Below are 13,729 nucleotides of genomic sequence, written 5' to 3'. Positions count from 1 at the left end.
CTCACCGGGAACCGCACGGAGCCGCGTTCCGCTCGCAGCCGCGCAGAGCAGCCCAGGAGCTCCGGTCCGCCCGGGATCCGCCCCCCGCCCCGCCCCGTCCCGGGATCCGACTCCTCCGAACGCCCCAGTCCCCGCACACGCAGCACCCCAAATCAACGCACACACCGTATCCCAATCCTCGCACGCACGCACACAACGCTGCAGCTCAAGTCTCCTACCACACAACGCAAATTGCACCCCAGCCTCCCACAGCCGCACATCACACCCACGTCCCACCCCGCCCACCGCCTGCAGCTCCCGCAGGAGCCCCCCGCCATCCCCCAGCCCCATTGATTCAGCAAAACCAGCAGCATGGCAGCATCCCTGCGGTTTTATTTCACTGACCTCTGCTGCTCACTCTTTGGCTACGGACGCATCACTGAGCTTTCCCTGCAGCCTCGGTCATGCTCTCCCCATCCTGGGCACCGGCCGTGGGCCATCGAAGCAGCTGCATCTGGAATTCAACTGTCAGTGGCACCGGCTGCAGCCCACATCCCTCCTCCTGCTCAGCAGAACGTTTGTTTTTTCTTTTTCCTGTGGAAAGCAGTAAATCAGTCTCTGTCTTTGTCGAATAAATAGCCTGAAAAGCAGCTGTGTGCATGGGGGTATGCCCACCACGTCAGCACTCACGGCGGGGCCCTAAGGGAAAAGCTATTTGAATACGACTCAGCAGAAGAAGCATCTTTAAGAAGGCAATCAATCTGCGTGCAATTCTGTTTTCTGTTGCAAAAATCGCTCTGTAACTTCTAAGAAAAAAAGGAAGATGGGACTAAATCATTCCACGGGTTAAAGTGAGACCTACGTGAGACTACTTCCGAAGACATCCTTCAATGCCCGGGCAAATAGTTTGCTCGAGACAAAGCTCACTGCCTTCCCTCTTTGAGCTGCCTGGAAGAGATCCCAATGTCCCTAAGAGGATTTATTATTCGTGTGCATGTGCCGGCGGAGGGATGCAAATCAGCCTCAGCTCCAGGCTGGGAGGCTGCCCGGTGCCCCGCTGCTGCATTTCCAGGGGGATAAATCCACAGCAGTTTGGTGGGAAGCGAGCACCAAAGGAACCAAAGGACACTTTGCGGTTTGGTGACTCACGTACACTCCGAGCAGCCCACCTGCCCCCACAGCCTTGCGGTTGGAGCACGCCTCTGATGAGTCACAGCAAAGCTCACAACCACGGGTGCTGTCATCACTGGGGTACTGAGCTGTGGGTTCAACAGATTTTGAGGCACTCTGAAAAATGTACTCAGTGGCCATCCCCAACCTGCACCAGGGAACTGGGACTCCAAATTAACCTGAAGTCTCTAACCACTCGGTGTTTCCTGTATCAGCAGCTGCTTTCTGTGCTGGCCATGCAACCCCCAACAGACAGGGTTTGTTACTCAAGCTAGAAGGAAGGGCTGCTGCATGCACTGAACACTCATGTGGAACAGAAGAAAAAAGCATTGGTTGCATGAAAACATCTCACTACTTCAGCTGCAATTTGAGCACATATTGCAAATGAGCACTGCATGATGGGAAACCAGCACAGTGATGATTCAAGGGGTTTAATCTTCTTTTAGGCAGCCCTCCTTGACCCACGAGCGACTTCTCAGCATCGCTCTCAGCCATCTCATCCTTCTCAAAATTCCTCCTGCTCCTGCACAGGTGTGCTGGTGCTGCTGTTTCTGTAGCAAAAAAAAAAAAAAAAAAATCTCTGCAAGAGGCAGAGCGAGGTCTATATCCAGCAGCTCAAGCAATGCTGGTGACAGAGCAACCATGAGCTCTGCACCAAGGAGCAGGGGATGAGTTGCCTCTTTGAGGGTGACAGCAGAGTGGAGTCTATTCCTGGGCAGGCCAGGGCACCCAGGGTTCTCTGTGCATTTCATCTCTTAACTAGAAAGAACAATAATCCTCTCTGCAAAGTGTTCTGAGACATAAGTTGGGAATGGATGAGGACCTTATTGTGCATCCCAGACATCACCCCTCCAGCGGCCCACGCCACTTCAGGCCACTGGCTGCTTTTGGTAGCTGAAATAACAGGCAGGAAATATCCCACCCCATACCCTGCCTTGCCCTCTTTCCCTGGCTCACGGAGCCATGAGTGTTCATTGCTCCCAGGACGCATGCCAGCAGCCCACCCTCAGTGCATGCCCAGACACAACAAGGTCCCCGGGTGTGTGCCTAACCCTCCTGTCCCACAGCATCAATGGCAGCATTCACAGCCAGGGCTCAGGACGTGAGTTAGTGCCCAGCTCCGCAGAGCTGGCAGCAGGACTGGGCACTGCCACTGTTTGCTCACACATACTGCTCTGCCCAGCCGGCCCTCGGTCACCTTTGGCAGGCGCTGTGGCTTTCTGGCTTTCCTTCTTTGCTTTTGTTTTTTTGCTCTTGTCTTTGCCATTTTTCTTGGCCTGTGGAGACAGACATTTCCACAGTCAGGAGGTGTCGAAATTCGCTGCCCTCATTCAATCTTGTCACAGCCATTGCTGCTTGGGTTCTGTCACTGGCATTCAAACGGCTGAAGAAAGGCATGATGTGAAGCAGGAACATAGGAGAAGAGATGGTTGGAGAAGAGAAGGGACTCCAGGAAACAGCAAGTGTCAAAACAGCTGGTGTGTGTTGCTGTTTTGAGAGAAAGAGCAACAGAAGAAGCAAAAGCTTTCATTTTGGGTGGAAAAATAGAGTCATCTGTTTTCTTAACACGGACCCATGAAAAATAATAGTACTTACTGCTAATATAACATTAAATAACAATGCCTGCATGGATAGGTGTTTCTCCAGCAAGGTTATTTCATGGAGAAGGGAGCTGAGGGATTGAAGTGAGGATGCTGCAGGGCAAGATGAAGGCTGAGCCCCTTCCCCAGCCACATTGCCCTGCCCCCTAGGACAGCTCCTTACCAGCTTCTCCTCCTGACTTGGTGACTGCAGCAGCTGCTCCGTGATGAGGATCCCGAAGTCACAGACAGTTGCCACCAGTGTCTCAGTGGCCAGCAAGGCATCCAGGGCCACCCTCTCAGAGCCCAGGATCCTTTGAATGGGTGGGTCACTGCGAAACTCACGTGGCTTCTCCTTCTTCTTCTTCTTCTTCTGCTTGTCTCTGGGCCCAGGACCCTGCAGGGCACCAGTACAGACAAGTGTCAGCTGAGTATTGGGTCCCTTTATCAGACAGAAAGTAATTCCATCCCAGTCCCTTGCCCACATATCTACATCCAAACCAAGATGCACATTAATAGTTGCTGCCTTCTTCCCACAGCACAAGAAACCTTGGCTAGAGGTATAGGATGGAGGAAACACCCAAAACTGACACGGGAGAAGGTCTGCCCTTCCCTCATCACTGTTACTACAGCTCAGATGGTATTTGGACATTGCTAGCTCCCAGCATCCTACCTTGGTGCTGTCCTTCTTTAGCGCCCGTTTTTCCTTCCCACTTTTTACTGCATTTTCCTCGGAGTCAGCGCTGAGAGGCCACGCGAGCACCTGCAGGAGAGAGGCACTGCATGGGCTGCACAATGCTGCCTCCTAGAGGGAGTCTAACGCCACTGCCGGTTCCCCCGGCAGCAGTTTCTGCTCCCTGTCCCTCTCAACCAGACCTTCCACGTGCCCACCTTCTCCTCCACTACCGAGACAATCGTTCCAGCTCGCAGGTAGTCCTTCAGCCCCACTAAATCCTTGGCGATGTGCTCTTTTCTGTAGCTGCAGTCAATTGTGTCTGCCCAGGGCTCTCCAGGGGTGACAAACACCTTTGCTGTGCAAAGACAAAAATTTTTGAAGAGAGACCTTTACTTCCTGAGGACAGGAATGGCTCCAGGACAACACCAATGCCAATTCATTATCCATCCATCAACCTCAGTAACAGCTAGCTGTGGCCAATGCCACAAGGGATGCACTGATGCCACCACATTTCTAGAAAAGCCATAAACTATCCTGACAGGGGATGTAGGTATTTGTAATTCCTCATTACCAGTATGTGCAGTGGGGTCCTCAATGGCTGCACACTCCTGCTGGCCCTTCGTTTCCCTCATGTCCCATGCAGAGTTGTCCACATCCAGAGTGGCCACCACAGGACTCTGATGAATTTTTACCTGGAACAGAGTAAAGCTCTTGGCAGAGCTTGTCTGGTTGTGCTTGCATCAGGCCCAAGGACAGCATGCCTCTGAAATCCCATTCCCCAGCCCATTTCAGCCACGAGGAGAAAGGGCAGAGAAAGGTGAGCTGCACAGTGGCACCAGTATCAGGGAGTGGTCTGCAGCACCCAGCAGTAGGAGAGCTGTAAATGCTCTTCCATGTGCAGAACAGTGCTCCCCAGGAAGGACAGGGAACGTGGTCAGCATGGACTGATGCTGCTGGATGTGGCCACATGTGAATTCTGTCCTTAGCACTACTGTTGCCCATGGCAGGTTCATTATGAACGGCCTTGCTCTGCATTCTGGAGATGATGTCCCCCTCACTGTGGCCTGCCAGTGCCTATTGCTCTCTGGAGCTCAGTTAAGCACCAACCTCAGTGCCACCATCCTCAGTCTCCTCTGCTGCAAACTCGTAGGTCACACAGTAGCTGTAGGTGATCACTGGTGCCTCAGACCCAATTTCCAGCTCCTGGAGTGTGGTAGGATCAGGAACTCCCTTGATTTTCCCAATGCTCACAACTACTCGTGCTTCATTTTTTATCATCTCTAAAGGGAAAACAACCCTGCTTAGGAAGAAGAAAAGCACGGAACAAGCAGAAGCATCCAGGATGTCAAATTCTACTGCTTAGCATAACTCCCTGCCATCCTTTGCAAACGCTGTGACAAGCCACAGCCACATGAGGTCACTCCAAAGCCACGCACAACATCTGGCTCAGTTGCTTTGCCTCTTGGTTAACATTTTTGACTCAATAAAGCACTACCGGTGCATTACATCATCAAGTGAGGGCCACCAAGGCCTTCCTACCCACTGAAGCTCCCCGTCCTGGGATTTGCTGAATGCAAAGGTGGCACCAATTTGTGCTGGCAGTACAACACGAGAGCATGTTCCCAGATGAAGGTGTTCTTCTTTTAGTGGCTCAAGAAGGAAACACAGTGTGAAACCAGACAGGTCTAGAAAGCAAAGACAGGGGCAGGCAATGACACTAAGCCAGTGCTATCAGACTGGATTGTTCACACCCTGCTCCAGACCAGCCTTGGGTGAGCGCTTCCTTATGACAACCTTCCTGCCTCCAGCCTCTTCTCTGCAGGTCCAGAAGAACCAGAGGGAATCAGCTGGGATAGAGACCCTGCCCACAGCCATCCCCTTCTTGCTGAGTTTTTCACAATGGGACACACATGCCAAATCCCTGGATTGAGAGGATCCTGGATGCATGAGCCAGGGCAGATTTTGATCCAACGTAGTAATGGATCACACAACCCTCACTTATCTTCCTGTCACACAATTAGCATGAAAACTTTTTAAATCTTGTACTTTGTACATTTCAGAGAGCAGATAACTGATTCTTGCTGTCTTTTGCTACATTTGCAGCATTGCTGCCTTCATTGCACTGATGGGGTAAAAAAAAAAGACTCAGAGAAAGATCTTTTGAAGACAGGCAAGAAGGAATTCAATCCCGGATGCAGTAAGCCCTGAGGACTTCTAGCTCCACCATGATGAAGCTACTTCCTGAATGTTGGGTTCAGCACCAGTAGGTTTAAGACAAAGGCTCACCTGGCTGCTTTGATAAGTCACGGAACTGGTACCTCTCATCGAGCCCTATGTGGATGTCATCAAGGAAGGAAAGCTTGGGCAGGCTGTCCACAACGAAGCCTCTGTAAGCGGGAATGAGAGCCAGTGGGTTCCCTTGGAGCACCAGGGTGCGGAGCTTCTTCAGACTGGACAGCTGGGAGACCAGCCCAAACAGATCCGTTAGATTATTAAAGCTCAGGTCAAGCGAGATGAGATTTGGCCTAAAGGAGAAAATCCATTAATGAGGGTAGGCAAACAACACCCCTCTGAGGACAGAGCACTGCTGCTCTGAGTCAAGAAAAGAAACAGAAATCGTGATTCCTCCGCGTAAGAACCTGCAGCGGCACAAACTGAGTCAAACTGGAGAATGCACCAGCAGCCAATTCCAAATTCCTGAGCCATGCAATCCACTGCCAGTCTGCCCCATAATTGAACCTCTTTTTACTCTAGCATCCATTAACCACCCTACCACATCAATCAGTGGTGCAGCCTAAGCGTTAGGCCCTTCCTCAGGGAGGACTCCCAGCAGGGGCTTTGGGAAGAGCATGGGAAAAAGGAAATGCATAGAGATAATGAGAACTGTGCTGAACAGGGTGCTGAAGGGCTGTAATTTCTTAATGCAGGCCCCTGGATGGCTGGAGGTCATCTGTTCGCATCTGCTGGCATGCCTTCAGGAGCACACATCTGGCTGTGGCATTACCAGAAGTCTGCAGTGAGGTGTTTGTCCTGCAGAGGGCCATGCAGCCTGTTGTATCCCAGTCCCAAGTGCTGCAGCTCTGGAGGAGGTTGAGCACATAGGCCCTGTAGATCAGATACGGCGTTGCAGCAGAGCTCCAGGACCTGCCCAGAATAGGTTGAACAACAAACACCCTTTGCAATGAGCTTGTCTTGAGCTGCTCAACTTGCGTGGCATTCCCAGGTGGGACCCTTCTCCCCATCCCATCATCGTAAGGCACTGCTTGCTCACCTTCAGTGTTCGGGGCAGGTTGGCTGAGGTGATCCTGCTGATCTGGTTGGCACAGAGTATGAGCTCTTCCAGGTGCTGTAACTGCAACAGATTCTCATCAACTTCCTCCACCTGCAAAGAGCTAGGTTTGGTCACAGTGTCCCAGAGTCATGTCACATCACGTAAGCTGAACTGACAGATACGTAGTGCTGATCCACACAAGTGTGTAACACAGATTAGTGCATAACAAACTGAGCAGGGGAGCCAGAAGCTCTACTCCAGCTGCAATAGAAGAATCTGGGGAGACCTTGGGTTGAGGAAACTGTGTTTTTCCCAAGACGGTTTCCCTTTCAGTAGGAAGACACGGCCTCCTGGCCTGGAGACAGGCAGTGCTATGGGCACCACCCCCTACCTGCCATCCCGCTGTGCTTACATCCTTGCCAACGATCCGCAGGGACCTGAAGAGCTGGAGAACACAGGTGCCGCGGGTGAGCTGGGGAGCCAGCACTGCCACATCCCGCAGGTGCTGGTCCTGGGGGCTGCAGCCTGGTGGCAGGGCCCAGGGGCTGTGTGGGTCGTGCAGCAGCTCCAGCAGCGCCTCAGGGCTCTCCTCACCCAGTGGCCTCTCCTCCTCCTGCCCTGAGGAGCCTGTGTATGTGACAAAGCGGGACTTGTTCTGCAGGGAGTGGAGAAACAGTTAGCACCTTGCAGACCCCCTCTGGACCCTCCCCATCCCACAGCCGTGCCCCCCGGCCCCTACCCAGCTGCCCAGGCCGCAGGGGAAGTCCCGCAGTCCCAGGCGCCGCAGGTGTTTCTGAAAAGCAGCCGAGAGGCTGTGAGGGCCGGGCGCTGCCATGCAGGAATTCTCTGGCTCTTGGCAACGCGTCTCCGTCGCTAGGAAATGACACAGACACGGATGTCCTGGGGACTGCGGACTGGGCTCTATGGAGCTGCGAGCTGGGTAGAAATCCCAGGCTTTGAGGGTCCCCCCCAGGCTCTGGGGACTGCAGCCCAGCAAGGAAAGAGCAGGAGGCATGTGTAGGGTATAGCATCACCCTGTTCTCTGACCGAGGACCTGAGACATGGCATTTGCCATTTCACTTATCTACATCCTGAGTGTCACTCGAGTTTCAGGGAGGAAGCAGTCGTGTTCTGTGAGCTGCAAGCTGTAAAAGCACCTTATTTGTTTGTGTGGAGGGCACTGATGCCACCACAGCACAAGGCCATCGGAAAACCAAGTTCACAGCTAAAAGTACTACTTGGAAAAAGTAGCTGCCCCCAGGGACAAAAGTCCCAGCTCTGTCTGAGGTCGGATTCAGGTCTCTGCACTCAAGAGGGCTCTTTGTTTTTTCCAGTGATAGGTGTGGAGGTGACAGCTACAGATTCCATTCTGGGGAGTGCGCAGACCCATGTCAGCAAAATTTCACCAAATGAATTGCAGATGCTCTGCAGCGCCTGGCAGTTACGTGGTGGAAAGCTGAACTTCCACTCATGCTGGGTTTTACAGGACGGATATCAATCTGCTCCCTTATCAGCTCAGCAGCTTATCACAGCTGCACAGATAGGAAAGGACAAGCGGAGCGTGCACGCGCCAAGAGACTGTGGCATGGCATGGAGTAGAATAACCAGGCAAACCTCAGTCCAGTAGAAAATGAAGTCAAACTTTCTATAGTTCTTTGAAAGAGCATTGCCAGTGGCTGAATTTTATTCTGTGGAAAAGCCAAGCTGAAAGCTTCTCTTATTTGCACTGCTGTTGTGTCAGGGATAATCTAGAACTGGCTCCTAATTGCTGCATCGGTGCTTCTCCCAGCTCAAGGAGGAACACCGCTGCAGTTCCTCATCTGTCCTCCCTGTGGCACCCACCTGGGGCCACTGGAAGGGACTGGCAGTGCCTGATGCCAGCTACATTTCTGCTTTTCGGTGCTTCCAAACAAGTATCCCTCCAAGATGCAATCCTCCTACCTGAGAGAAGCCACCTATACTCATCAGTGTCTTTGTTGAGATGTTCCTAAAGGAAACCTTCTCCAAAGAAATATGCATCTCCAAATAACACGTAACTCCAAATAAAAGAAGTCTCTATCAGAACTGTGCTCACCTGGTTGTTCTCCAGCACTCTACAGTACTCATGCATCATGTCTCAGGCCATGATAACATATTCTGTTTGTTATTGTTTAGCACCAGGAACATGGGTTGTGCAACAACAAACACTGTCCCACTCCCAGACAGAGCAGCTCAACACCATGGGTGGGCTGCATCCCTCTGCTTCAGTTCCAGGCTTGCTGGTAGCAGTGAAAGAACCTTGTTGGGTTTGAGAAGCTCAGTAATATGGGCCTTAGGCCAACCACTGAGGCTGAAGTTAGAGCCCAGTTGGACCTGATCGCAACATGGTACAGGGGAAATGCGTTTCCCTTTCAAGCCTTTGGAATCAGTTCATTCTTGGAAAGCAGTTCCTGAGACCATAGGAATTTATGCACATCAGGCCTTTCATTGTCAGATGGATAATTTCACACTGAAAACACTTTGACTCCCAAAACGTCGCTCCTTGAAAGTTTTCTGGACCTGGCATGCATTTGTCTTTGAATCTCTCACTACTCTCTAGCCTTTCTCTAGTCACAGTAGTACAAGTGAAAGCTTGTCACTGTACCTTTTCACAAAGGTGTATTCATAAGAGTTTCCTCTACTTCAATTTCTGTCCTAAAATATCAGCAGATCTGCAAGCCCTCTTCTGATCACAGGCTTATGTTTCTGAGTTCTAGGAACAGGCTTTCTGTTTTGCTGCATATAAGGTTCTCCTGCCTTTAGTAACTGGGCACATAGAAAAAGCCTCAGCAGAGTCAGAGAGAAGGTGAAAAGCTGAGAGGTGGTTCCTGGGCATCCTCTGCTGGCATGCCTCAGGGGCTTACATCCGGTACACAAGGTGTTATGGAGATCCAGCAAGGGATATGCACACTCATCCAAAGCCTGATCTGCCTTGCATACGAGTCCCACTTCCAGCATTAGTCTACTTTTGCACTGGCCCCTGCAGGAGACTGTTGCTGCCTTTAGCAACCCAGTTGTGTACTTGGACAGCTCATCATGTTTGAGGAAGAAAACAACAGAATTCATGCTCTAAATTGTACCATTTGGAGATCCCAAGGATTTAGACGGGATGGCTAAGCCAAGCATCCTGAACTCCTAGTTAAATTGATGATACAGGACACCATCCGTGTCAGCTCGAAACTGCATTCTAGATCACAATCAGTGACGACGCATTTGAACCAACTTTTGATGCAATCTTTCAAGAAAAGAAAAAACCCCACACCAGCATCCGCAAAAAACCAGAGGAGAACCACTGACGCAAAAGTCATGGTACTTAAACACCACCTAGCTGTCCCCATCCACAGCTCTCCAGCCAACAAGCAGCTTGAACACCAGCATCTCACACAACTCCTGCTGCCCGAGCCACCACCATGGAACGCCGAACAGGTGGGTGCAACTTAGCCTTGCTGCATGGTTACAATGGGTGATGCTCATCATGAACTCTGGTGCTTGAAGTCAGTATGCTCTTGGATGCTCGTGTGCTGCACAAAACCAGCGAGTTTTGCAAAAATGATGTAGAGGTTTGAGACTGTACTCACTGTATTTTTTTTTTTCCTCTTCTTCAATTGAATGCAGAAATCACATTTGCGATCTTCCTCTTCTGTTCACTGGTTCCTTTGGTCTCCTTGGCACCAAGAGCTGCCTCAGAAGAAGGGAAAACTACTATAGGACAGAGGCAGAAGCAATATACTACCAGCATAAAGCCCCTTCTAGTCCTAGAAAAGCGAGCAACTACCTTGTTCAAAAACTACGTAAGTATACTATTTTGCATTTTCTGGGCCCTATGACTGGGGAGGAATCCTTTGAATTATTCTAAAATTATATAGAAAGACCATCAGAAAATAAATATTTGCATTAGAACCTGAAAGAGGCACCTCTCAATAGCCCATATAAGAAGGAAAGCATTTATATTGCGTTATCTTATGATCGAGTTGGAGCACTGTCTAGGATGGTTAGGCAGCTCTGGTCTTCCAGATTCGTGCATTTTTTGTCATCTCCTAATTCATGCAGAGCTTGAAGCAGGCAGCTTCTTGGATGAAACCAGTCAGTTCACAGTCAGATCACTGGGAAGACAGAGAGGACTGCCTTACTCTTCAGTTTGACCAGTGCACTTCTGAAAAAAACCCTGCACAGCCTTTCCTTGGAGATAGCAAAAAACATATACTGAATCAAAGGATCAGTGCTGAAGGCAAATTTCAATTCCTGAGAACGTATTCCCCGGAATGTATTGATAAAAAAATCAGTGTAAAACATTTCCCCCTGAATTCATTCGTGAAATCTAAACCTTTTCTGCTAAAACAGATAAAAACATGGTCAAAGCATGAGGAAATTTTACCTATACGACAACAACAACAACAACAACTTAGAAGTGCCAAAAGCAATGACAAGTAGATTATTAAGATAGAAAGTGCTGCACAGTCACAGCCACAGATAGTATGCAAGACTTACTTGATAAAGGACAGTAGGTGTTAATACAGCTACTGAACAATAACAACAAAACCTCAAGCAGACACAACTGAATACTCCTAAATAGTCTAACATGGAAACTATCAGGAAAGATGGAAATCAAAACAATAACAGTCTCTCTTCCTCCCCTGCAGAATGGATGTAGTCCTATAACAGAAGCAACCAAAACCTGGCTAACTACTGACACCCAAGTCAATGAGATGATGAAGAAAATACCCAAATGCCCAGCTGCGGAAGCAGACTGCTGCATGCACATGTTTTACAATGTTTTAGAAACCCTAAAAAGTGATATAGAAATGATTTGTGGTAAGAATTTCACTGACTTTGTGAATGTAAACACCATCCAGTTAAACATGACGCTGCTTGAAAGAGATGCACTCCACAGCTGCAAGAACAAGGACCTGCTGCTGAGTATTCAGAATGACATCCGGGCAATGAGAACAGCACAGAAGAAGATGTACATCTGGAGGGTTTTAGAGAAATATGAACAATTTATGCAAAACACAACAAAAACGTACAGTTCAGGAGAAATGTAATATGTCAGGATGAAAAAATAACTGCAGGATGCTAGAGCTTTGCCTGTATGTGACCGACCATCATTTATGATCAGTTTGATGCCAGGAACAATGTTAATCATGTACTGCTCTCCTATTCATAGCTATATGATCCAGTTTAATATTTAAAAGATGAATGTCTTAAGTTATTGATTTTATTTATTATAAAACTATTTATACTGTTTTATTTGCAACATCATGTAAAAAGGGTGCACTGACCTAAGCCAGAGTGATTTAATTAACTGGTTATTGTATAAATAAGCAAACAGGGAAGCATGATTTCAGTGACTTTAATGTTATTTATATTTTTATCTTGTAATTATTTCCAAGAGATGGAAATGATTACCAGTAGACTTTGTACTTCTCATTACTGGCGAGTATTTATGAATATAATGAATACATTTTTGTATAAATTTATTTAAGCATTTTTATAGTTTATATTTATTCAGATTTTTAATGTTTATACTTTAATGCTTGGAAGGGTTGAATGAGATACTTACAACTTAGGTGAACTGTTTTACTCATTTTCTATATATTTGGATAAAACCTGGCATTGAATTAAAATGAGATTAAATAAAACTTATATTGCTAATTCTTTATTACATAATTATTTTCTTTTTCCAGTATTTTGAACATTGAAAACCCAAGGTTTTATTAAATAGCAAACTGAAGTAGTTGCTTCTGGTTATTACATTAAAAACTTTAGAAATAGCGTTATCTCCTCCTTCCCCATCCACTTCTTGTTGATAGATATGAAGATCACAGCAGCTTTTCTCCCTAAGCTCCCAATTGGTTTCCTAAATTTGGATCCACCAGAGGGCAAATTCAGCTCTCGCTGCTGAAGGCTGAATTTTGAGCCTGCTACATCACGGGCCCAGCGTAGGTTTGCAGCAGCAGTGCTGGAAAGGCATGGAGCACATGGAAGGCTGTGGGGCAGCTCAGACACAAGCACTGCACCAAAGCGTGCCTGAGCCAATTACTGCTCCTGGCACCAGAAAAAGGACAGTCTGATGTCCTGGGAGCAGCAAGACTTGTCAGAGCCTAATTTTGCCTTTAGGTTATATCAACTCCTAATCATTGGCAGTAATGGGGAGGTTAATAACGTGGTGATTGAAGTTCAAATTACCACACAAATTTCAAGCCAGTCTAAGCACTAGAATCAATTCAAAACTAACATTATTTTTATACACATATACACATTAAATTGACTTGAAACTCAACTATTTAAAACCCAAATAAAAAGATCACTTCTCTCACCATCCCCCACTGACAGTGACCCAACCCAGCACTGACTGCTCCACAGCACTCCTATTTCTGCTCTCAGTATCCAGACTTTGTAAAAAGCGAGTAAAGGGTGGGCAGCAGGACTTAGGGATGTGATGGAGTAACCTCTTGTGGGTTTACTTGTATTTTAATGATGCTCAGGCCTCAGGGTTTATGATACACACACCTTGTTCTGAGATAGCTAGTGTTCCTACGCTTGCCTGTCACCCAAGTATTCATTGCCTGCACACTTACTGGTGATGAACATAGTCTTCAGGAAGAGCAGCTTATGTTCAAGAAGAGCTGTAGGAAAGATCCCGAGTGTAAATACAGCTAAGAAAATTGATTTTTTTTTTAATTATTAATTCTAGTGAGCAATGGCTTCTGTTTCTTTTGCCAAGATTCAACCAACTAGTGCTAGGAGAAAACAAAATTTGCTAGAGGTGCATTACAAGACACGTTTAGGAAAGTATCTGGGATTACAGTACATGTGGAGACCTATGCTGTGTTCCCACTGAAGTGCCAATTCCCTTGTAGCAGTGACTTCTTTCAGAATAATTTGCTTAAAGTAGATACAAGTCTACTTTTTCATGCTGTTCAAGAATTAGCAAAATCAGCCACAGAAATAAGCTATTTCAGTAACCATTACTTTTGGCATATCAGCTACCTCTAATAGCGGCCTCACTGAAATCACCACAAAATCAGTAGTAAA

General features: G+C 48.0%; 2 protein-coding genes and 1 long non-coding RNA gene across 4 annotated transcripts in view; 1 reads left to right on the top strand and 2 right to left on the bottom strand.

Annotated features, from left to right (window-relative positions):
* Nucleotides 1-473, bottom strand: part of B3GNT4 (UDP-GlcNAc:betaGal beta-1,3-N-acetylglucosaminyltransferase 4) — a 2,852-nt gene extending 2,379 nt beyond the window's left edge. Inside the window, exon 1 of one of the 2 annotated variants that reach the window (XM_031555969.1) lies at nucleotides 385-473. The gene's annotated coding sequence lies outside the window, so the exon portion shown is untranslated. Of the gene's footprint in view, nucleotides 1-5; nucleotides 81-384 lie in introns of those variants that run through there. The other variant, XM_010720137.3, reaches the window with a different exon arrangement.
* On the bottom strand, nucleotides 315-7,917 carry LRRC43 (leucine rich repeat containing 43). The gene is made up of 12 exons (XM_031555968.1): nucleotides 7,416-7,917; nucleotides 7,068-7,331; nucleotides 6,677-6,787; nucleotides 6,410-6,549; nucleotides 5,692-5,930; nucleotides 4,513-4,685; nucleotides 3,977-4,097; nucleotides 3,621-3,760; nucleotides 3,403-3,492; nucleotides 2,914-3,126; nucleotides 2,348-2,426; nucleotides 315-573 (listed from the first exon to the last, which is right to left on the bottom strand). Exons 1-12 carry the CDS (start codon nucleotides 7,689-7,691, stop codon nucleotides 416-418), a joined length of 2,004 nt encoding a protein of 667 aa, XP_031411828.1. The 5' UTR covers nucleotides 7,692-7,917; the 3' UTR covers nucleotides 315-415.
* LOC116217267 lies at nucleotides 7,817-11,420 on the top strand. Its single transcript, XR_004161592.1, has 4 exons — nucleotides 7,817-7,907; nucleotides 8,011-10,120; nucleotides 10,310-10,485; nucleotides 11,335-11,420. It is a non-coding gene; the product is annotated as an uncharacterized LOC116217267 (long non-coding RNA).
* The last annotated feature ends 2,309 nt before the right edge of the window (nucleotides 11,421-13,729 follow it).

The sequence above is a fragment of the Meleagris gallopavo genome, chromosome 17, assembly GCF_000146605.3.
Source record: "Meleagris gallopavo isolate NT-WF06-2002-E0010 breed Aviagen turkey brand Nicholas breeding stock chromosome 17, Turkey_5.1, whole genome shotgun sequence".
Classification (NCBI taxonomy): Eukaryota; Metazoa; Chordata; class Aves; order Galliformes; family Phasianidae; genus Meleagris; species Meleagris gallopavo.
The sequence above is the reverse complement of the archived record's forward strand: the minus strand, read 5'-3'. Positions and strand labels throughout refer to the sequence as shown.